Genomic DNA, 25,518 nt, shown 5'->3' with positions numbered 1-25,518 from the left:
GACAACATCTACCATCTACCGTTATCTCTAATCAGGCAGTAGCATCCAGCCAGCTAGACAACCATCTACCGTTATCTCTAATCAGGCAGTAGCATCCAGCCAGCTAGACAACCATCTACCGTTATCTCTGATCAGGCAGTAGCATCCAGCCAGCAAGACCACCATCTACCGTTATCTCTAATCAGGCAGTAGCATCCAGCCAGCTAGACCACCATCTACATCTCTGATCAGGCAGTAGCATCCAGCCAGCAAGACCACCATCTACCGTTATCTCTAAACAGGCAGTAGCATCCAGCCAGCTAGACCACCATCTACCGTTATCTCTGATCAGGCAGTAGCATCCAGCCAGCTAGACCACCATCTACCGTTATCTCTAATCAGGCAGTAGCATCCAGCCAGCTAGACCACCATCTACCGTTATCTCTGATCAGGCAGTAGCATCCAGCCAGCAAGACAACCATCTACCGTTATCTCTAATCAGGCAGTAGCATCCAGCCAGCAAGACAACCATCTACCGTTATCTCTGATCAGGCAGTAGCATCCAGCCAGCTAGACCACCATCTACCGTTATCTCTAATCAGGCAGTAGCATCCAGCCAGCTAGACCACCATCTACCGTTATCTCTGTTCATCTACCGTTATCTCTGATCAGGCAGTAGCATCCAGCCAGCTAGACAACCATCTACCGTTATCTCTAATCAGGCAGTAGCATCCAGCCAGCTAGACAACCATCTACCGTTATCTCTGATCAGGCAGTAGCATCCAGCCAGCTAGACAACCATCTACCGTTATCTCTGATCAGGCAGTAGCATCCAGCCAGCTAGACAACCATCTACCGTTATCTCTGATCAGGCAGTAGCATGCAGCCAGCTAGACAACCATCTACCGTTATCTCTGTGCTCCCCACACTCACTGTACAGTCTTTGAGTCATCCTACTTAGTTAGGCTAGTAGCTGCCTAAGTATGCTGCAGAGCTGTCTGAAAATAATTGTACTAGTTCTTCAAAGTACATAAGGTACTGCTTATTACTCCAACTATCAATCGGGCAGAGCTACCCCACGAACGGTCACTAACCCTCTTGTCTGTACATTCCTCTCTTATGCGGTCTGTGTGTAGACCATCCGTCTCTGTCCAAGCCAGGGAGAACAGGTGCAATGGATTATGGTCATTGTAGTTAATAACCACGTTTCTACGCTGAACTAGTTTGAATATTTGCCTAATGAAAACTCCCAGCGTCCCACATACAGTAGTTCTTTATTTAATTTCTCTAGAGAAATGGCGCGCTGAGCTCACAAAAAAAAGTAAACTAAAATGAACTGACGTTGGTCAATTAGTTGTTTAATAACTCGACACTACCTCTGAGATAGAACTATAAGAGATTGAAAGAGATCGAAAGATATAGGTCCAAATGAGGGTTCTTTACAAATGGGAGAATTACTAAATGTTGTTTTGATTCTCTGAGCAGGTCTGTAGAGAAACAACATTCACATGGAGTCTGGAAGTTTGAAAGTAGGCTGAACCTTTCTGTTATTGCAGGGCTACTGTTACTAGCAAACCCAACGATCAGTCAGCACTGAAAAGTGCTGAAAAGACATCTCAAACCGTTCATGGCAGCAGTGTGTGTGTGTGTGTGTGTCTATAGCAAGGATCTGTTTTACAATGAGGCCCGTTGCTAGGAGCAACCTCTGCCTTTCACAGAAATTCACATCTCCCACAGTGAGACAACCACACACACAACCTTAAATGAACACACACGCAAACACAACTTATACGTAACACACATGACTGTAACTAAATAGGCAGGAGTTACGTAACACCAAATAAACAACCCAAAAACAAGTTAAAAACAGACTGTTTCTCTCCTCCAGCTCTCTCGCCCTTCATCGGTCTCCCTTTATCTTTCCTTTCATCTGTTTTTCTCCCTTATCTATCCCTCCTTCTCCCTTTATCTCCCTCTCCCACACCCTCTCTCCCAATCCTTCTCTGATTGTTGTTGGAGCTGTGTCAACAACCCCCTCCTTCCTCTCCTCTCATCCTCCCATCTTACCCCTCCTCCTCGGGCTAGCTGTGAGACTGTCCCTTGAAGAAGCCTCTCACATACCACCCCTGATTATAAACACACACACACACACACACACACACACACACACACACACACACACACACACACACACACACACACACACACACACACACACACACACACACACACACACACACACAGTGTTTCACGCCTGCTTTGTTTTCCTCTGTGTCCAGTCTGAGTAATGTAGGTTGTCTGTGTGTGTTTATGATGTGTATTCGAGAGAGATAGAGGACAGAGAGATGCATGTCTATATGTCTGTATCCTTTATGTTTATTCTATGTTTATCCTTCTACAGTAATGTCTCTCCATCCGCAGGGTAAATATACATGAGTGCATATTACAAGTGTAAATGTATGGTATGACCTCATTCTGAAGTGTGTCACTGTGTATAATGACAGGGTGTGTGTACATACGTATGTCTGTGCTCGTATAAACAAGTATGTAATCACAGGGTGTGTGTGTGTGTGGGTGAGCGAGCGAGAGTGAGTGAGTTGTGTGAGTTGTGTGGCGAATACAGCCGAGGTTGCAGTTTGTCTGCACACAGACAATCAGGAAAGTCGGCTAAAAACAGAAGCACATGTACACTATACAACACAGGATAATGAACACACCACACTGAGAGGTGGACACACACACATACAATGCATTATGATGTGGTTATAATGAACGTACGACTTGTCATGAGCATGTATGACATTCTTATAATGTCTTGTGAATATATCTTGAAGTGTAACAAATATCTTGAACACGTGGATGTTAAAAGCAGGATCAGAAAGGTCAAGTGTGCCAGCGAACGCCTGCGTTGTTACATACAAGTCAGTCTTTGTTTCAAGTCAAATGGTGGTGTTCTTTCAGAATGTTTAAGAAAGTTAGCTGGCTAACTCTTTCATCCTGTTTTGTGACAGTTCTACCCCTCAGTAACCCCACCCTTATTCAATGCACTGTAATGTGTAATGTGTCGACTGTAGCAGATAGAACTGTAGTGTATAGAGCAGAAAAACTACATGACAGTGAGTCATATCCATACTACACAACACATTTTTATCTAGCCATTTGGTTCCATGACGTTGCACCCGCCAGTCTAGAATAAGCCCCTTTGTTTTTGAAGTTAACTGTTGTTATAAGTTGCTGTATGAATGACATGTTATTTTAAGTCCAGGCTTTTCCTGTCTTTACTGTTTTCCAGTGTGTGTGTGTGAGAGTCTGTGTGCGTGTGTGTGTGAGTATGTGTGTGCGTGCGCGTGTTTTTCTGGTTTCTAACAGGTTGATCCTGCTAGGTCAACCAGCTCCCTGCTCTCTCTCACAGAGACAGGGAGCTAAACTGTGATTCACATCAAAATACATATAATGCTACACAGGACTAGTGGTTCATAACACAGTCTGCTACACAGGACGAGAGACTAGTGGTTCATAACACAGTCTGCTACACAGGACGAGAGACTAGTGGTTCATAACACAGTCTGCTACACAGGACTAGAGGCTAGTGGTTCATAACACACAGTCTGCTACACAGGACGAGAGACTAGTGGTTCATAACACACAGTCTGCTACACAGGACTAGAGGCTAGTGGTTCATAACACACAGTCTGCTACACAGGACTAGAGGCTAGTGGTTCATAACACACAGTCTGCTACACAGGACTAGAGGCTAGTGGTTCATAACACACAGTCTGCTACACAGGACTAGAGGCTAGTGGTTCATAACACACAGTCTGCTACACAGGACTAGAGGCTAGTGGTTCATAACACACAGTCTGCTACACAGGACGAGAGACTAGTGGTTCATAACACACAGTCTGCTACACAGGACTAGAGGCTAGTGGTTCATAACACACAGTCTGCTACACAGGACTAGAGGCTAGTGGTTCATAACACACAGTCTGCTACACAGGACTAGAGGCTAGTGGTTCATAACACACAGTCTGCTACACAGGACTAGAGGCTAGTGGTTCATAACACACAGTCTGCTACACAGGACTAGAGGCTAGTGGTTCATAACACACAGTCTGCTACACAGGACGAGAGACTAGTGGTTCATAACACACAGTCTGCTACACAGGACGAGAGACTAGTGGTTCATAACACACAGTCTGCTACACAGGACGAGAGACTAGTGGTTCATAACACACAGTCTGCTACACAGGACGAGAGACTAGTGGTTCATAACACACAGTCTGCTACACAGGACGAGAGACTAGTGGTTCATAACACACAGTCTGCTACACAGGACGAGAGACTAGTGGTTCATAACACAGTCTGCTACACAGGACGAGAGACTAGTGGTTCATAACACAGTCTGCTACACAGGACGAGAGACTAGTGGTTCATAACACAGTCTGCTACACAGGACGAGAGACTAGTGGTTCATAACACACAGTCTGCTACACAGGACTAGAGGCTAGTGGTTCATAACACACAGTCTGCTACACAGGACTAGAGGCTAGTGGTTCATAACACAGTCTGCTACACAGGACTAGAGGCTAGTGGTTCATAACACACAGTCTGCTACACAGGACTAGAGGCTAGTGGTTCATAACACAGTCTGCTACACAGGACGAGAGACTAGTGGTTCATAACACACAGTCTGCTACACAGGACGAGAGACTAGTGGTTCATAACACAGTCTGCTACACAGGACGAGAGACTAGTGGTTCATAACACAGTCTGCTACACAGGACTAGAGGCTAGTGGTTCATAACACACAGTCTGCTACACAGGACTAGAGGCTAGTGGTTCTATGTCAATACTTTGCATATGTGTGAATTCCATAACTGTTGATGTGCAAAACTGTTTTCCAGTCCCAGCTCAAGCGTATTATTTTGTGTTCCTGATAACTGCGTGCTCTGGTTTAGTGCTTTATGATTGCCTCAAGCAATTACGGGCTCCCGAGTGGCGGGAGACCCGGGTTCGACTCCAGACTGTATCACGACCGCCCGTGATTGGGAGTCCCATTGGGTGCACAATTGGCCCAGAGTCGTCTGGGTTAGGCTGGGGTAGGCCATCATTGTACCTCTACGCAGACGACACCATTCTGTATACTTCTGGCCCTTCTTTGGACACTGTGTTAACCTCTTGAAACTCTAGGGGCGCTATATCACTTTTGGATAAAAAGACGTGCCCGTTTTAAGCGCAATATTTTGTCACAAAAAGATGCTTGACTATGCATATAATTGGTAACTTTGGAAAGAAAACACTCTGACGTTTCCAGAACTGCAAAGATATTTTCTGTGCGTGCCCTAGAACGTGAGCTTCAGGCAAAACCAAGATGAGACGGCATCCAGGAAATGAGCAGGATTTTTGAGGCTCTGTTTTCCATTGTCTCCTTATATGGCTGTGAATGCGAGAGGAGTAAGTCTGCCCTTTCTGTCGTTTCCCCAAGGTGTCTGCAGCATTGTGACGTATTTGTAGGCATATCATTGGAAGATTGACCATAAGAGACCACATTTACCAGGTGTCCGCCCGGTGTCCTGCGCCGAAATTGGTGCGCAAAAGTCAGCTGCAAGTATTTTTCCACAGAATTCAGAGAAGAATGCAGGCTTCCACGAACGATATATCAATGAAGAGATATGTGAAAAAACACCTTGAGGATTGATTCCAAACAACGTTTGCCATGTTTCGGTCGATATTATGGAGTTAATTCGGAAAAAGTTTGACGTTGTAGGTGACTGAATTTTCGGTTCGGTAGCCAAATGTGATGTACAAAACGGAGCGATTTCTCCTACACACAGACGCTTTCAGGAAAAACTGCGCATTTGGTATGTAACTGAGAGTCTCCTCATTGAAAACATCCGAAGCTCTTCAAAGGTAAATGATTTTATTTATTTGGTTATCTGGTTTTTGTGAAAATGTTGCGTGCTAAATGCTACTCAAAATGCTAAGCTAGCTTAGCATACTCTTACACAAATTAGTCAATTGCTATGGTTCAAAAGCATATTTTGAAAATCTGAGATGACAGTGTTGTTAAGAAAAGGCTAAGCTTGAGAGCAGGCGCATTATTTTCATTTTATTTGCGATTTTCAGAAATCGTTAACGTTGCGTTATGCTAATGAGCCTGAGGCTTTAGTCACGATCCCGGATCCGGGATGGGGAGTTTCAAGAGGTTTTAACAAACCTCCAAACGAGCTTCAATGCCATACAACACTCCTTCCGTGGCCTCCAATTGCACTTAAATGCTAGTAAAACTAAATGCATGCTCTTCAAACGATCGCTGCCCGCCCGACTAGCATCACTACTTTGTACGGTTCTGACTTAGAATATGTGAACAACTATAAATACCTAGGTGTCTGGCAAGACTGTAAACTCTCCTTCCAGACTCACATTAAGCATCTCCAATCCAAAATTAAATCTAGAATCGGCTTCCTATTTGGCAACAAAGCCTCCTTCACTTATGCTGCCAAACATACCCTCGTAAAACTGACTCTCCTACCAATCCTTGACTTTGGCGATGTCATTTACAAAATAGCCACCAACACTCTACTCAGTAAATTGGAGGTAGTCTATCACGGTGCCATCCGTTTTGTCACCAAAGTCCCATATACTACCCATCACTGCGACCTGTATGCTCTCGTTGGTTGGCCCTCGCTACATATTCGTCGCCAAACCCACTGGCAACAGGTCATCTATAAGTCTTTGCTAGGTAAAGCCCTGCCATATCTCAGGTCACTGGTCACCATAGCAACACCCACCCGTAGCACACGCTCCAGCAGGTATATTTCACTGGTCATCCTCAAAGCTAACACGTCCTTTGGCCACCTTTCCTTCCAGTTATCTGCTGCCAATGACTGGAACAAATTGCATAAATCACTGAAGCTGGAGACTTATATCTCCCTTACCGATCTCTGCAGCTGTACACAGCCCATCTGTAAATAGCCCACCAACTACTTCATCCCCATATTGTTATTTATTTTTCGTCTTTTGCACCCCACTATCGCTACTTGCACATCATCATCTGCACATCTATCACTCCAGTGTTAATGTTAAATTATAATTATTTTGTCACTATGGCCTATTTATTGCCATTTCCTCCCTAATCTTACTACATTTGCACACACTGTATATAGATTTTTCTATTGTGTTATTGACTGTACGTTTGTTTATCCCATGTGTAACTCTGTGTTGTTGTTGTTGTCAAACTGCTTTGCTTTATCTTGGCCATGTTGCAGTTGTAAATGAGAACTTGTTCTCAAATAAAAGGTTGATCCATCCTCAGTTCTCTCCTATCACAGCCTTTAAACTCTGTAACTGTTTTAAAGTCACCATTGGCATCATGATAAAAATCCCTGAGCAGTTTTCTTCCTCTCCATTAACTGAGTTAGGAAGGGCACCTGTATCTTTGTAGTGACTGGGTGTATTGATACATCATCCAAAGAGTAATTAATAACTTCACCATGCTCAAAGGGATATTTAATGTCTGCTTTTTATTTTACCCATCTAGCAATAGGTCCCCTTCTTTGAAAGGCATGGGAAAACCTCCCTGGTCTTTGTGGTTGAATCTGTGCTTGAAATTCACTGCCCGACTTAGGGACCTTAAAAGATAATTGTATGTGTGGGGTACAGAGATGGGTAGTCATTCAAAAATCATGTTAAACACCATTATTGCCCCCAGAGTTAGTCTATGCAACTTATTATCTGACTTGTTAACCTCGAGTGTAGGGGGCAGTATTTTGATGTTTGGATGAAAAACATACCCAAATTAAACAGCCCATTTCTCAAGCCCAGAATCTAGAATATACATATAATTTTCGGATTAGGATAGAAAACCCTCTAAAGTTTCCAAAACTGTCAAAATATTGTCTGTGAGTATAACAGAACTGATATTGCAGGCGAAAACCTGAGGAAAATCCAACCAGGAAGTGCTGTTTTTCCTGAAACCTCTCTGTTCCATTGCATGCCTTCCCTCCATTTAAAGGGATAACAACCAGATGCCTTTCTCTATGGCTTCCACATGGTGTGAACAGTCTTTAGACATAGTTTCAGGCTTTTATTCTGAAAAATGAGCGAGAACGATCAGAGTGTGTCAGTGGATGGCTGGGTGCCAGCAGAGTTTTGCATGCGCAACAGATTGGAGCAGACGTTTTCTCTCTATCATATTGAAAAAGCTACGGTCCGGTTGAAATATTATTGATTATTTATTGGAAAAACAACCTGAGGATTGATTATAAAAAACATTTGACATGTTTCTACGAACTTTACGGACACTATTTGGAATTTTCGTCTGCCCCGTCGTGACCGCTTGAGCCTGTGGATTTCTGAACAAAACGCGCCAAGAGTTAAATACATTTTTACTCCTGAACTTATTTAGGCTTGCCATAACAAAGGGGTTGAATACTTGACTCAAGATTTTTCATTTTTTTGCTTTTTTATATTTTTTATTCTAAAAACATAATTCCACTTTGACATTATGGGATATTGTGTGTAGAACAGCGACACAAAATCTAAATTCAAACAATTTTAAAATCAGGCTGTAACACAACAGAATGTGGAAATAAGTCACAGGATGTGAATACTTTCTGAAGGCACTACATACTGTATGTGGCACAAGCGAGAATCAAACCCACAACCCTGGTGTTGCACCATGCTGAGCTACAGTGACTGGACTAACACATTTAGAAATGGTAATTTAGCCATATTGTCCTGTGTCCATCACAGTTCCAACCCCCTCTCTGCATCTATCTATCTATCTATCTATCTATCTATCTATCCTCTTCCTCTCCCTCCTGTCTTCGACAGCTGGTTGACTTGGGTGGCAGCCAGGCTTGGTCAGGGAGTTTGAGAGAGAAAGAATGGGTGGCAGGTAGCCTAGCGATTAAGTTTGTTGGGCCAGTAACCGAAAGGCCGAAGGTTCGAATCCCCGAGCCGGCTAAGTGAAAAATCTGTTGACGTGCCCAAGGCACTTATTAACCCTAATTGCTCCTGTAAGTCACTCTGGAGAAGAGTGTCTGCTAAATGACTACAATGTAAAAATGAGAAAGAGAGAGAGGGAGACAGAGGTGGAGGTATTGTGCGTGTGTGTGTGTGTGTGTGTGTGTGTGTGTGTGTGAGGAGTGTGACAGAGCGATTGGGTTACCAGGTGATGACCTCGTTTAGACACCTGCCACCTTCAGCAGAGATTAACACAGAAACCCGTCGCATGCACGCACACACATACACTTGGCAGCGAAACCAAGTTTCAGCAGGACCAGTATCTTAATCCTGTCAAGGTAGAGTTAGGGGACAGAGAGAATCCTCTAACAGTGATGGTAGCTTAACTCTGCATACATAGGTTGGGTTTGTCCTAACAGAACTCGGCTAGGGGGACATCTATGCTTGCATACTCCCTGAAGACCTTCACTTGAAAAACGAGAAAAAAAAGCACCAATATTACTGTTGTTTGTCCCTCTTGGGCCACTGTAGCAATAACAGAGCCATAAACACTTCCTCAAAATAGTCTAAGATGAATCAAGAAATGTGTCATTAATTTGGACGTTTCTGCCGAGGTCTTAGTCATGCAGTTTTACATCTAACTATGATGTTTGGTGCCGTATTTCTCAAGTGAAAAAATGTGCATGAAAACAAACACTTCATGTTCCCATTCCTACTAGGAGTAGTACTGTTGACAAATCAAAGACGAAGGGGCGTAGACTTTAGCTACTGAACTTCGACTTGCCTCAAGAAAAAATGGTGTGCTCACGAATATCCCAACAAAAACCCATCAAAGCCTGCTAATTGAGTTATGAAACTCTGACAGACCTAACGGTCTGATAGAAAAACACAGCTGGAGAACTATTGTTGTTATACGCCACTTAGCAGAGGCATTTTTCCAAAGCAACACACAGCAGAGTGTGTGCATACATTGTTTGTATGTACATGTGATCCCTGTGGGAAGTTGAACCCACAACCTTGACGTTGATAGCGCCAGTCTTAAAGAGTCACAAAATAATAACATGTAGAATAACATACATGTCTAAAGAGGAGAGGGGTGGAAATAGAAAAAAGTAGGGAGATGAGGAGGATGGAGAGAGGAGGAGGATGGAGAGAGGAGGAGGATGGAGAGAGGAGGAGGACGGAGAGAGAAGGAAGAGGACGGAGTGAGGAGGAGGACGGAGAGAGAAAGGAGGAGGATGGAGAGAGAATGAGGAGGACGGAGAGAGAATGAGGAGGACGGAGAGAGAAGGAGGAGGACGGAGGAGGAGGAGGAGGATGGAGGAGGGAGGAGGACGGAGAGAGAAGGAAGAGGACGGAGAGAGAAGGAGGAGGATGGAGAGAGAATGAGGAGGACGGAGAGAGATGAGGAGGACGGAGGAGGAGGATGGAGAGAGAAGGGAGGAGGAGGACGGAGAGAGAAGGAGGAGGATGGAGAGAGAATGAGGAGGATGGAGAGAGAATGAGGAGGACGGAGAGAGAATGAGGAGGACGGAGAGAGAATGAGGAGGACGGAGGAGGAGGATGGAGAGAGAAGGAGGAGGACGGAGAGAGAAGGAGGAGGACGGAGTGAGGAGGAGGAGGACGGAGGAGGAGGATGGAGAGGAGGAGGAGGAGGATGGAAAGAGGAGGAGGAGGAGGATGGAAAGAGGAGGATGGAAAGAGGAGGATGGAGAGAGGAGGAGGAGGATGGAAAGAGGAGGATGGAGAGAGGAGGAAGAGGATGGAGTGAGAAGGAGGAGGACGGAGAGAGGAGGAGGAGGGTGGAAAGAGGAGGAGGACGGATGGAAAGAGGAGGAGGAGGATGGAAAGAGGAGGAGGACGGAGAGAGGAGGAGGACGGAGAGAGGAGGAGGAGGGCGGAGAGAGGAGGACGGAGAGAGGAGGAGGACGGTGAGAGAAAATAGAAGAGCTGCAGCAGTCAGATGTATATCTGTATGTAGGAGCCAGCTGTTACACTAATCCACCAATCCAACAGGATTATAGACCACGTCACAGAGAGAGAGAGAGACAGAGAGACAGAATCCTATTCCATTATATATGACTTTATGAAAGATGCATCAGACCGTGTGTTTGTGTGTGATGTCTTACTATTCTATCTGCCAACAATGCCCTCAGACACAGTTAGTGTGTGTGTGTGTGTGTGTGTGTGTGTGTGTAAGATTATAGCCTAGCTGAATGCCTTGTTTCACCAGGCCAGTAGGAGGGCGTGGCTCCTGTGGTCTTCACTGTTCTGGTGTTCCTAAGAAACTTTTCAAAAGGCTTCAAAAATGTGCTTGTGTGTGAAAGAGAACCCCATGGACCAAGCTTCCTTTGTGTGTGTGTGAGCGAGCAAAATAATGTGTGTGTGTGTGAGAGAGAGAGTTTGTGGGGAGGGAGGGTGAAGGACTTATAGCAAAGAAATCAATGGTGACCTTTAAACTTTTGAATAGATTGGCTGGCCAGACGGCAACACACACACGTTGATGGGAATCCCATTTGTCTGACAGAGTAATCAGAATCACAAGAGACACATATTATAAGACTCATGTGATCTATTCATTACAGAAATTATTCAGAAAAGGGATAGAAGAGGAAGGGAGGACAACAAGGAGAAAAAGAAAATAGGGTAAGGAGAGAGAGAGAGTAGAGAAAAAGAGAGAGGAGAGAGAGAGAGTAGAGAAAAAGAGAGAGGAGAGAGAGAGAGTAGAGAAAAAGAGAGAGGAGAGAGAGAGAGTAGAGAAAAAGAGAGAGGAGAGAGAGTAGAGAAAAAGAGAGAGCAAGAGCGAAGGGGTAGAGAAAGAGAGAAAGAGCGCGAAGGGGTAAAGAAAAAGAGAGAGGAGAGTTAGAGAGAGGAGGGGGGGGTAGAGAAATAGAGAGAGAGGGTAGAGAAAGAGAGAGAGCGAAGGGGTAGAGAAAAAGAGAGGAGAGAGAGAGAGAGAGAGAAAGAGAGAGGTAAAAGTGTTCTCTGATACAGGGAAGGAAAATATAATCAGTTCTCTGTAATTCAATCTGTAATAGAGAGAGGCTCCAACGTCTGTGTGTGTGTGTGTGTGTGTGTGTAATATAAATGATACATGTGACCTACCTCACATTCAATACTCAGACACACACACACACACACACACACACACACACGCACGCCTAGACTAACTGCTCCTGTTGATTGGTGTTTCAGAGACATTTCCACCCAATCAGTCACCAGTGTGCCTCACACTGATCCCTATTGGTCAATTAACTTTGAATTCCCATAGTGTACTAAGTTAAAACCATTGTAACAGGTTATGACTGGGTTAAAATGGTGCTCTTAAGTTAGCCATGCTTCTCTTGGTAGTCTCTTACCAGGGTTGTGTTCATTTGGCACAATACATGAAAAAATGTTTTGAAACAGAAGGGGTACTGTCTCTACTTGTCTAATAAGAGACGCTCATTTTATTTTTGAAATGTTTTCCTGTTTAGTGCCAAATGAACGCTACCCATGTCTGGGCCCATGCCATTGTAAGTACTATTTATGAATGAACAGTCTGTCTTCATGAGACTTTCAATATTAGCTGCACCTCAACAGATAATAATGAACAATAAAATACCACACCATTTATGGCACCCTTATCTTTCCCCCCCCCCCCCCCTCTAATCCTTTCCAGGTTGTTCTGTCCATTCAATCCCTCTCAGCTCTACTAAGCTCTTTATAAACATCCGTTAACCACCACTCTATCTTTCTACTGCTGACCCTTCCTACTGTACCTCTCATTCTCCCTCTACCTCTCCTCCTCCCTTTACCCACCTCTCCCTCTACCCATCTCCTTCTCCCTCTACCCATCTCCTCCTCCCTCTACCCATCTCCTTCTCCCTCTACCCATCTCCTTCTCCCTCTACCTCTCCTCCTCCCTTTACCCACCTCTCCCTCTACCCATCTCCTTCTCCCTCTAACTCTCCTCCTCCCTCTACTTCTCCCTCTACCCATCTCCTTCTCCCTCTACCCATCTCCTTCTCCCTCTACCCATCTCCTTCTCCCTCTACCCACCTCCTTCTCCCTCTACCCATCTCCTTCTCCCTCTACCCATCTCCTTCTCCCTCTACCCACCTCCTTCTCCCTCTACCCACCTCCTTCTCCCTCTACCCACCTCCTTCTCCCTCTACCCACCTCCTTCTCCCTCTACCCATCTCCTTCTCCCTCTACCCACCTCTCCCTCTACCTCTCCTCCTCTCTCCCTCAATACTTGGCTGCTACTAACTTCTCCCTCCGAGTCTATATGCCCCCCTGCTCTCTCCTTAATGTAGTGCGTCTGGCGAATGTGAGTCAGTCTGTCTGGACTCAGTATATCATCATATCACATGACAACTCCATTCAGTAGGGACAAGACAATATCAATCACACACACACACACGTCTCTGTGGCCTGGCTCCCTGCTGGTTGAGATTAGGGGTAATCCAGAACTGTTGGGATGAAAGATTAAGAATGAATTACCTGCTGCTGGTGAGACAGAGACAGAGAGAGAGAGAGAGACAGAGAGAGAGATGAGGCGAGAGAGAGATGAGGCGAGAGAGAGAGAGATGAGGCGAGAGAGAGATGAGAGAGAGAGAGAGAGAGAGAGAGAGAGAGCAAAAGGGTGAGACAGAGAGGGTGAGATAGAAAGGGTGAGGGTGTGTGCCATTCATGTCTGTGCGGTATGGGAAGCCTGAAACTATGAGCAGCCCGCACTTTATTTAACTAGTTAAGTCAGTTAAGAACAAATTCTTATTTTCAATGACGACCTAGGAACAGTGGGTTAAATGCCTTGTTCAGGGGCAGAACGACAGATTTGTACCTTGTCAGCTCGGGGATTCATGCATGCTTTCAGTGTGTGTGTCACAGGAGGTTGGTGGCACCTTAATTGGGGAGGACAGGCTTGTGGTAATGGCTGGACCGAAATCAGTGGAATGGTATAAAGTACATCAAACACATGGTTTCCACGTGGTTTCCACTTGGTTTCCACATGGTTTCCATGTGGTTTCCACTTGGTTTCCCCATGGTTTCCACATGGTTTCCACTTGGTTTCCCCATGGTTTCCACTTGGTTTCCACATGGTTTCCACATGGTTTCCACATGGTTTCCACTTGGTTTCCCCATGGTTTCCACTTGGTTTCCCCATGGTTTCCACTTGGTTTCCACATGGTTTCCACATGGTTTCCACATGGTTTCCACTTGGTTTCCCCATGGTTTCCACTTGGTTTCCACTTGGTTTCCCCATGGTTTCCACTTGGTTTCCACATGCTTTCCACATGCTTTCCACATGGTTTCCACATGGTTTCCCCATGGTTTCCATGTGTTTGATGTCATTTCATTTGCTCCGTTCCAGCCATTATTATGAGCAGTCCTCCCCTCAGCAGCCTCCACTGATGTGTGTATCATCCATTTCTGTCTCCTCATGCACACACACACACACACACACACACACTAGCGTCTACGGCTATGTTTTTAACTTTGCTTTGAAGCACAGAATCTATTCCCTATAATGACAGACATTGAGTCCATATTCAAGGATCTTTTTCATTCAGGCAGTAATAGTTCAGATTAAGACATTAACCAATCCACTACGAATTTCCTTAATGCATCACACTTAGTTCCCTGTCAGAGTTGCATACAGATACAATATTACATTGTATTTTTCTTGATTGTTTAAGGATAATCTGTTTCTGTGGTGACACAGATGGAGGCTGAATGTCTGATGGTTGTTCATGAGGATAAGACAGTGGTTCCACCTGATCAGGCCTCTTTAGTCTAATGTTCTGGTGACCCACAACATACTCTCTATAACACACTATAGAACAGTGCATTACATATAGTCACATTGACGACACAAGGGGCAATACTTGCATCTACACACAGTCATCTGTGGTTAAACTCCACATGAGCATCTGTGGTCGAAATCTGATCCTTCTCTAGTAATGGAGGAAGAAGGAGGGATGGGAGATGTAAGGAAGGAGGGAGGGGGAAAATAGGGGAGAGAGATGTACTGAGAGAGAGATTGAGAGCAAGATGTAGATGTAGATAGGGAATCTCTGAGAAGCGAGTAGAGATGTAAAAATGGAGGGATGGGGAGGGAGAGGGGGAGTGAGGGATGGGAGAGGGGGAGTGAGGGATGGGAGAGGGGGAGTGAGGGATGGGAGAGGGGGAGTGAGGGATGGGAAGAGACGGTTGTAGCAGGAGCTTCTGACCTCGTTCACTCCTCTGTCGGGACATCGGCTAAATTATTCAAAAACACACACAGGAAGCCCCCCCCCCACCCATCTTCTCAGACAAAGCTAAAAGGCCAGATCTACAAATACACACTTCCTGTGTCTAGCAACATAACCCCACAACATATCAACACACACATGCACGAAACAAGACTAACAGTGAAATGCTTACTTACGGGCCCTTCCCAACAATGCAGAGAGAAAATTAAAGAAATTATGGAAAAATAATAACACGAGGACAAAATACACGAGTACCAGTACGAGTTGATGAGCAGGGGTACAAGGTAATTGAGGTAGATATGTACACATGGCAATATGGTAAAAAATGAAAACACAAAGCAGACCAAACTCTTTGGTCCTTTAAAAACCTGCTGTTTGTAAGATAGTGTTCTACAGCCTGAAAGATAAACACATGACTCTGGATGACAACATGATGATGTTTGTTTTCAACATTCGGGCGGTTTCCCTAAAGAAGATAAACGCACTTTGTGCTTTTTTTTCTTCTTGGCACGACACTTACGAGTATCGCAATACTGGTAACCTCCCTAACAGGTAGGGATAAAGTGTCAAGGCAACAAGATAGATAATAAACAGCAGCAGCGTAAGCGTATGTGGTGAGTCAAAAGAGTTAGTGCAGAAGGGTCAATGCAGATAGTTACAGAGTTAACTATTCACCAGTCTTATGGCTTGGGGGTAGAAGCTGATCAGGGTCCTGTTGGTTCCAGACAGTACTGCTTGCCGTGCGGTAGCAGAGAGAACAGTCTATGACTTTGGTGGCTAGATTCTTTAACCATTTTTAGGGCATTACTCTGACACCGCCTGGTATAAAGGTCCTGGATGGCAGGGAGCCCAGCCCCAGTGATGTACTGGGCCAGATGCCACACATGCACACGGCTTGGGTGGTATCCAGATTGCCATACCTTCATACCGACATTGTGCCACACTGGGATATCCAGTAATACCAGCACTGAACACAAGGGGTGCTATTTTCAAACCCCACTGAGCCTCTAATCTAAAATCTAATCTAAATAACTAAATATTAACGAGCGCATTACAAACCATTAGCAAACCAAGAGCACAACTGCAGAGCATTTAGCACATTTTAGACAGTTAACTTAAAAGGTGCAATATGTAGAAATCCTCATTTCCGTTTATGTGACAAAACAAGCCATGTATATTGTAGAGAATCATTTTACCATCTATACAGGTGTGAAATATATTTTCAATAACGAAATATATTGTATTTTCAACTGGTAGATATGTACAGAAAGTAAAAGATGCAAAAAACAAAACTTAAGAACGGGAAGCATAGAAATAGCGCAACAGATCTACCATTTCTTAGACTTGCTTTCAATGAGAATGACAGATCTATAACTCACATTTCGTAGTGAATTTGGTCAGGTCGCCCAAAAAGTGATATATTGCAGCTTTAATAGTTATAAGAGATCTAGCTGGCAAACATTTAGTTGTGAATTCCATACTGTAACTAAATCACCTGGCGCATGCTGCACAACAGTGAGTGAATCACAAGGCTCCGGTTTCTCGTTGATATGTGCTTGTAAACAAACACCACGTAACTGGGGACTACTGGTAAGCTTCATAAATGAAGAATTATGTGACAGGTGAAATGAAGAGCGCAATCTTCTTTATCTCCTAACATATTGCACAAGTTGACTGCAGGTGTTTACTTAAAAAGTAGCTACAAATATTAAGACATATTAAAACAGCTTCAAACAGTATTGACAGTAGGCCAGCATCCCGGAGTCGCCTCTTCACTGTTGATGTTGAGACTGTGGTTTTGCGGGTACTATTTAATGAAGCTACCAGTTGAGGACTTGTGAGGCGTCTGTTTCTCAAACTAGACACTCTTATTTACTTGTCCTCTTGCTCAGTTGTGCACCGGGGCCTCCAACTCCTCTTTCTATTCTGGTTAGAGACAGTTTGAGGTTGGGTTTTGATTTGATGTCCAATTGCCCACTAACATTGGATGAACCGCTGCGGTGATTGCACTCTATCCAATAGGATGAGTGAGACAGACCTGCCCACCAGCTCCGACTGTTTACATAAGACAACACGTCGCACATTTACTTGAGAAATATTGCCCCAAACACCCTAGTTAGATGTAAAATTGCCTAACTAAAACAACCTTGGCAAAAACATCAAAATGAATGACAGGTTTCTTGAGTTATCTTAGTTTCATTCTGGGAGTTTTGAAAATGTGAAATAGGCTTCCAGTGTCTCATAGGGTGGGGGGGGATAGTTCAGGAAACACCTCCAAGACTGAAATTGTGTTTCCTAATGAGTAAGAGAACAACGTGCCAATCAACGTGTTCAGCGGCTCTTTAATACTGCTTGTATTCCCCTCAATTTTTTTTCCTAAACGCACTGGAATTTAAAGCAAGAATCCTTAGTTGCTACATCAATTTTTACCCATTGATTCTTGAAGAAAATAACTTAGAAATACCTCATGAGCTTAGGTCAATTGTCGTACCCCATCAGAACCCAAAATTTCAGCTTGTTTTACTCCAATGTTTGTGAACAATGTAAATGTAAACAAACACTATATAGCCTCAAAACATGGTTAAAACTACAATTTTGATGTCATGGATGGTCCTTGCATCCATAGCCCTGTTTATGAATTTGAGAGTGGTTACATTTCTCCAGGCCCATCCCTCAGACTTTTACCAAAACAGAGTAGAATTGCAAGAAATTAGTTCAAAAACAGCAACATTTTCTCTCTGATGCCAAGAGGGGGGCCTTCAAAATGTTCTTTTCCAGGGCCCGAGACTTGGTTCATCCGGCCCTGCACTGCCGAAGTCATAGTAAAATTCCTTGTATGCTATTTTTATCTCACTTGAATTATGAGGGGGTTCCTGATGTATTTGCTAGCACAAAAGGGGTCCCCGGTCTGACAAAGTTTGAGAATGTTAGTCTACCTTTATCGCTCCTGCTTGGAAGCTGAATCTCAGAGTTCCCTACAGGGCGGATCAGATTTCTGACCACACCCATCTGGTCTCCTTGGTAACCTAATTACCATGATCGCTACGGAAACACGTGAGACAGATAGAGAGAGAGATAGAGATGGAGGGAGAGAGAGAGAGAGAGGCAAAGAGAGGAGAGGAAGGATACATGCACGTCTCCAAACCCACATGCAAGGAAGAGAAGCAGACAACTGAGAAAGAATAGAGGTGAAAGATGCATCACACACACACACAAAAAAAACCTATATGTTTATGTGAGGGAGTGCCCTGTTTCTGGTTTATATTTATAGTGAAGCACCAAAACAGAGATCCCAGAATGCTTTGAGGTTTTGGAGACAGTATGCTGCTGCTGCTGCTGCTCTCTAATTTACAGTCCTGTTATAGAATGCACACACACAGTTTCGCTCAATGTGCATAAATGCACGCGCACACTAAACACAGGGAGGTTGAGGGAGAGAGAGAAATAAAGATAGTGATATGGATAAAGAGGGAGGTTGAGGGAGAGATACAAAGATAGGGATATGGATAGAGAGGGAGGTTGAGGGAGAAATAAAGATAGGGATATGGATAGAGAGGGAGGTTGAGGGAGAGATAAAGATAGGGATATGGATAGAGAGGGAGGTTGAGGGAGAGATAAAGATAGGGATATGGATAGAGAGGGAGGTTGAGGGAGAGATAAAGATAGGGATATGGATAGAGAGGGAGGTTGAGGGAGAGATAAAGATAGGGATATGGATAGAGAGGGAGGTTGAGGGAGAAATAAAGATAGGGATATGGATAGAGAGGGAGGTTGAGGGAGAGATAAAGATAGGGATATGGATAGAGAGGGAGGTTGAGGGAGAAATAAAGATAGGGATATGGATAGAGAGGGAGGTTGAGGGAGAGATACAAAGATAGGGATAGAGAGGGAGGTTGAGGGAGAGATACAGGGATAGGGATAGAGAGGGAGGTTGAGGTAGAGATACAAAGATAGGGATAGGGATATGGATAGAGAGGGAGGTTGAAGGAGAGATACAAAGATAGGGATAGAGAGGGAGGTTGAGGGAGAGATACAAAGATAGGGATATGGATAGAGAGGGAGGTTGAGGGAGAGATACAAAGATAGGGATAGAGAGGGAGGTTGAAGGAGAGATACAAAGATAGGGATAGGGATAGAGAGGGAGGTTGAGGGAGAGATACAAAGATAGGGATATGGATAGAGAGGGAGGTTGAGGGAGAGATACAAAGATAGGGATATGGATAGAGAGGGAGGTTGAGGGAGAGATACAAAGATAGGGATATGGATAGAGAGGGAGGTTGAGGGAGAGATACAAAGATAGGGATATGGATAGAGAGGGAGGTTGAGGGAGAGATACAAAGATAGGGATAGGGATATGGATAGAGAGGGAGGTTGAGGGAGAGATACAAAGATAGGGATATGGATAGAGAGGGATGTTGAGGGAGAGATAAAGATAGGGATATGGATAGAGAGGGATGTTGAAGGAGAGATACAAAGATAGGGATAGGGATAGAGAGGGAGGTTGAGGGAGAGATACAAAGATAGGGATATGGATAGAGAGGGAGGTTGAGGGAGAGATACAAAGATAGGGATATGGATAGAGAGGGAGGTTGAGGGAGAGATACAAAGATAGGGATATGGATAGAGAGGGAGGTTGAGGGAGAGATACAAAGGGGATATGGATAGAGAGGAGGTTGAGGGAGAGATACAAAGATAGGGATAGGGATATGGATAGAGAGGGAGGTTGAGGGAGAGATACAAAGATAGGGATATGGATAGAGAGGGATGTTGAGGGAGAGATACAAAGATAGGGATAGGGATAGAGAGGGAGGTTGAGGGAGAGATACAAAGATAGGGATATGGATAGAGAGGGAGGTTGAGGGAGAGAGAGATAAAGAGGGATAGAGATAAAGCTGTGACAGTAGCAGTAGTGTGGTTGTCATAGCGACGGCCATGGAGAGCAGGTAGAGCAGTGTCTCCTGGGAAATGAGCTACACTGGCCTCCCTCCCCCTCGCTCTCCATCCCTCTCTCCCACCATCCCTCCCTCTATTGGTCTCTTCACAGCTCTCTACATCTCACTTTGCGTTCCATCCATTCATCTTCATTGTCGATTCTCTCCTTCTATTCATGTCTCCCTCCCTCCTTTTTCTTTCCTTCCTGTGCATCCCCCTCTACCTTCTCTTGAGAATACGAGTGTGTGAGGATGTCTGCAGTACTGCCCAATTACTGAGGGTTTGTTCTGTGTGTGTGTGAGCTAAAGAGTAAAGACTGTAGTTGACTGTACCTCAAGCTGCTACATAGAGGCCCATCTGTAAGCATTAACACTACCAACACACCAACACATGCACACCTTATACAGTAGATAGTGTGTAGATAGTGGCAGATGGATAGAGATGGGAATCTCCCTATCTGACACCAGACACACATTACACTGCAGCCCCTACATGGAGCAATTTTGCCTCTTGTGCAATAAGTCACTATTTCAGATGAAAACACTAACCCTGGGGGAAAAAACTACTTCTATCCCCACACCCTATCCCCTTCCCTGTCACTATTTAGAGATCTGAAGAGGACAGGCTAGGTGTGGTACCCTGGGGATGTCATACCTCCACTAAGCATGTTGGAGGGTAGAGACATATTATGACAGGTGTTTCTTCTGGACCTGGGGGACCACCAGACAGTCCACCTTTTTGTTTTAGCCCTGCACTAGCACACCTGACTCAACAAAACCTTTGGTTATTTGATTCAGGCGTGTCAGGTCAGTGCAGGGCTGGAACAAAGATGTGGCTTGTCTGTATGGTTGTCCCTCAGGAGAGCGAGGGGAAACACTGGTTCCACCTTTCACGGCTGTGTCCCATCACTGAACACTAGTACAATAGAGGTAAGGGGAGCCGAGGGGTAGGGTTGAGACATCATCACTACACTGCTTGTCATGCCAGGCTCAATACTTAAGGGTCTATCAGAGTACCAAACATGTCCGCGTGTGCACAGCAGTGTTCTAGAATATTGGACCGTTGGCATTCATTCATACTTTGAATTCTCAGCTCAGCTCAAGGAATTTCTCCAGCAGTCAACACATTCAAATGAACAGAGGACACGTACCAGAGACGCGTTGGTTGGGAATTGTGGGGAGGTGTGTGTTGGGGCTGTGCGCCTCTCGCAGGTGGTGGCCTCAGAGCCATGTAGCTATGTCACAATGGGGGGGCGGACTATCGCATCTCAGCGTCTGTGATCTTAGCTTCAGGCCAACACAGACCTACTGTAAGCCTACACACATACAGACCTACTGTAAGCCTACACACGTACAGACCTACTGTAAGCCTACACACGTACAGACCTACTGTAAGCCTACACATGTACAGACCTACTGTAGGGTATAACAGAGCTCTGGATATGAGCTGAGAGCGGTTTCATTTCCTACTACTGCAGTGGAACTGGCCACAACCCTGAAAAAAAGTATCCTGGGCTACATAGTGTAGTATAGGTATTATTACACACTATATACTGTATGTGAGTTCATGCTGTTATCTGTGTCCATACCCATCTGTGTATGTGTGCCTCTATACAGATCGATGTGTGTGGTAGAGTCTGTCCTCTAAAGGAGTGAGAAGGACCCACTTCCTGTGTCAAATTGCCTCTCACATTCCACATTCTCTCTCTATCCCCCTCTCTCTCACACTATTTTCTCCCTCCCGCCGTCCTTTGGTCTCTATTGGGGGCTTGGTCTACCATTTCAGGCACAAGAAACTGATTCATTGCACGAACCAAACATGATCCTCAAAAACACCACTCTTCTCACACACACACACACACACAAACACACACACACACATACACTACATAAAAGCTCTCTCTCATTTCATACACACCACAAAAAGAGCTAGCACACAAACCCTGGCAGGAAAAGACAGGCAGACACACACACACACACACACACACACACAAGGTCGTTGTGGGATGCAGCAGATGTCTGTGGGAAAATCACGCTTCATCTAAATTTACACGGCAGGAAATTACATCATGGCCTCATATCACAGGAAATAAATACCAATTGCGACCATCCACTAAGGATTGAACCAGGACACACACATGGCCAGTCATTCACTGGAGGCAGCAAAAGATCTGGGCAAGAAAGCCAATCTGTGTTGTGTGCCTTTGATGTGTGTGTGCCTTTGAAGAGAGAGTGTGTGTGTGTGTGTGTGTGTGTGTGTGTGTGTGTGTGTGTGTGTGTGTGTGTGTGTGTGTGTGTGTGTGTGTGTGTGCAAGGCAGGGCTTTCTTGGGTTGAGGACTCTACACAGTCTCTGCAACAGATCCTACGGATCTACGTATTTTTGTGTGGATTAAGTTTTGGAACATCACGCAAACGGAGCTCCATACCTCCATTTGTGTAGACTGTGAAATCACAGTTGAGAGCCCTATCCTGCGCATAGCTGAGATCACTGATGTATGTGTGATGTGGCCTGTGCCAGCATGAGAAACACACCTGCCACCGTGTGTGTGTGTCATCAGGGTCAGATTAGAGGGAGGTAGGCCGCCAACAGCACCGACTGACACAGTTAATCGTATGTGTGCGGCCTGCATAAGGCTATGGTAGCCAGCGGTACCGGCGTGGTCATTCAGCTCCGAGCACCGGGCCAACTAGACACTCCCATCAAATAGGCTACTGTAGAGCCGGGGAAATATAAGGGATTCACACGTTATCACATACAGCGCCGTCCAAGACTTGTTGGACAGCGAAGTCAAACTTGTAGTTTGAGCTCTAGTCCAGCCCAAGATCACAGTGAATAAGAGGAAAAGTACACTGTCCCCTTTTAATGCTCCCAAGTGGTCTTAGGCACTGCATCTCAGTGCTAGAGGTGTCACTACAGACCCTGGTTTGATTCAAGGATGTATCAAAACCGGCTGTGATTGGGAGTCCCATATGGCGGTGTACAATCAGGGTTAGGGTTTGGCGGGGTTTGGGTAGGCCATCATTGTAAATAAGAATGTTCTTAACTGACTTGTCAAGTTACATAAAAAAGGAGGATATTTTAGGCATTACGTGTTTTACCATTTTAAGCCAATAGCACTTTTGCATCCAAGATGGACTGTATACAGACTGTAGGCTATTTGAAGAACTGTGTTATCATACTAAGAGCACAACGAACGACTTCTCCCGGTATGGAGGATAAATTGGTACCGGCTGGTGAGGGGGTGCTGATTGCGCGTATGCGCGTGACGCACTGGTTGGTTCCGGGAGACGTGCGCATTCCTAATCAGTTCGCCTCGCGATTCCCGATGACATCATTCCCATCCCTTGCGCACCGCATCGCGTTTCCTACAGCCCACCCCTTCTTCATCTCACACACACCCTCCGGTTACCAGAGCAGCCCCTGCGTTTTCCGGACAGGCCTCGTTAGCTCTCACCTCCGCCTCGGAAATAGACGCACGCACATAAAGAGGTCAAGCGGGCAGCAGATCGAACACACCACCATGTCCCCTCGCCGCTGTAGGCCTACGGACTCGAGCTTAATTACCGGGGGTGTAAGTGAGTTCACGAATCAGACGCCACAGAGCAGTTAACCGAATAAAGACCCGTAATAACCTAAATTAGAATGGACCCACTAATTACGCACACAGCTCCTGAGTTATGTGTGTGTGTAATTAGTGGGTCCCTTCTAATTGAGGTTATTACGGGTCTTTATTCGGTTAACTGCTCTTTGGCGTCTAATTCGCGAGGCCTTTCTAAAAAATTAACCCCCGTCTCTGAGACACAAAGACCCGGGTAGAGTCTGGGGCCGCGAGCCAGACACGGGAGTCACGGGCGGCTCGCGACCAAACGTGGGTCGAGTCCAATATTTACTACCGATCACCGAGTAGCAGACACACACTGCTACTGCTGCCTCATTATCCACGAGCAACACACGCAGGCACGCACACACACCAAATATATAGTTTATCAATACCCTATGGCCTATGCTATGCAACCCTAGATCCCGGACCACGTTGCGACATGATACATCGGTAGAAATGGAACAATAGAATACAAAGGACCCGGCAGACCCTTACCAGCGCGGAGTGAGCGAGCAGCGCCGCGAGGATCGTCATCAGACACGGCGGCAGCTTCATGCTGTGGCTGGGGGGCGCGAACCTTCACGGGGGAACAAGCACTTCTCTCGGTAGGCAGTAGTCTCTAACTTCAGAGTGCACCGCCCCTCCTCGCGAACATCCGTCTGGCGGGTTATTAATCCGTATCGGTAAAACACTAAACCGGCGTGTGTCCTTCTCCGGTAATGGTACCAGGCATAAAACGAGTGGAGATTCCTTCTTCCTACGACGGAAGCCCTTTTCTTTCTATTATTTTGTCCCCCTCTGTTGGACCCTGTAGTGTTCAAGACCTGGTAGATATAGCCTACTACCGGGAGATGCCACAGACCTCAGCTCTATCCTCCCCCTCTCTGTCGAAAGCAGGATGTTCCTTATTATGGCGACGCCGCTCGGCCTGGGAGTCTGGCAGAGGGGGTGTGTGTGTGTTGGGCGGGGGGGATCTCCTCTGGCGGGCGAGGCGAGGATGCCCCCTGCAGCCCCGAATAGGCACCCACTGGCTGTTCCCCGCCTCTCTCACACACATGTAGCCTAATTTAAATATGCAGCGTTTAAAATAGATGTATTTAATTTAGTAACCTTATTTCCAATAGTGTAAGAACATAGATAACCTATAATTCACATGTTCTATATGTGTGAGCATACAAGCATTTCTCAACGTCTGGCCATGCCTTCCGCCTGGCTACTCCAACCTCGGCCAACAGCTCCGCCCAAGCCTCTCCAGGTTCTCCTTTACCCAAATCCAGATAGCAGATGTTCTGAAAGAGCTGCAAAACCTGGACCCGTACAAATCAGCTGGGCTTGACAATCTGGACCCTCTATTTCTGAAACTATCTGCCGCCATTGTCGCAACCCCTACTACCAGCCTGTTCAACCTCTCTTTCATATCGTCTGAGATCCCCAAGGATTGGAAAGCTGCCGCAGTCATCCCCCTCTTCAAAGGGGGAGACAACCTGGACCCAAACTGCTACAGACCTAAATCCATCCTGCCCTGCCTATCTAAGGTCTTTGAAAGCCAAGTCAACAAACAGGTCACTGACCATCTCGAATCCCACCGTACCTCCTCCGCTGTGCAATCTGGTTTCCGAGCCAGTCACAGGTGCACCTCAGCCACGCTCAAGGTACTAAACGATATCATAACCGCCATCGATAAAAGACAGTACTGTGCAGCCGTCTTCATCGACCTTGCCAAGGCTTTTGACTCTGTCAATCACCATATTCTTATCGGCAGACTCAGTAGCCTCGGTTTTTCTGATGACTGCCTTGCCTGG

The 25,518-nt window shown here is 45.5% G+C and overlaps 1 protein-coding gene across 1 annotated transcript in view; it reads right to left on the bottom strand.

Moving 5' to 3' along the window:
* The window catches only part of sdc3 (syndecan 3), a 42,554-nt gene extending 17,945 nt beyond the window's left edge, over positions 1-24,609 (bottom strand). The window contains exon 1 of the mRNA XM_064983298.1: positions 24,212-24,609. Within this exon, the coding sequence (XP_064839370.1) occupies positions 24,212-24,271 (60 nt within the window). The 5' untranslated portion in view covers positions 24,272-24,609. The remainder of the gene's footprint in view (positions 1-24,211) is intronic.
* Positions 24,610-25,518: the final 909 nt, after the last annotated feature.

This window comes from Oncorhynchus masou, chromosome 13 (assembly GCF_036934945.1).
Source record: "Oncorhynchus masou masou isolate Uvic2021 chromosome 13, UVic_Omas_1.1, whole genome shotgun sequence".
Lineage (NCBI taxonomy): Eukaryota > Metazoa > Chordata > Actinopteri > Salmoniformes > Salmonidae > Oncorhynchus > Oncorhynchus masou.
This window is presented reverse-complemented; position numbering and strand designations above follow the sequence as displayed.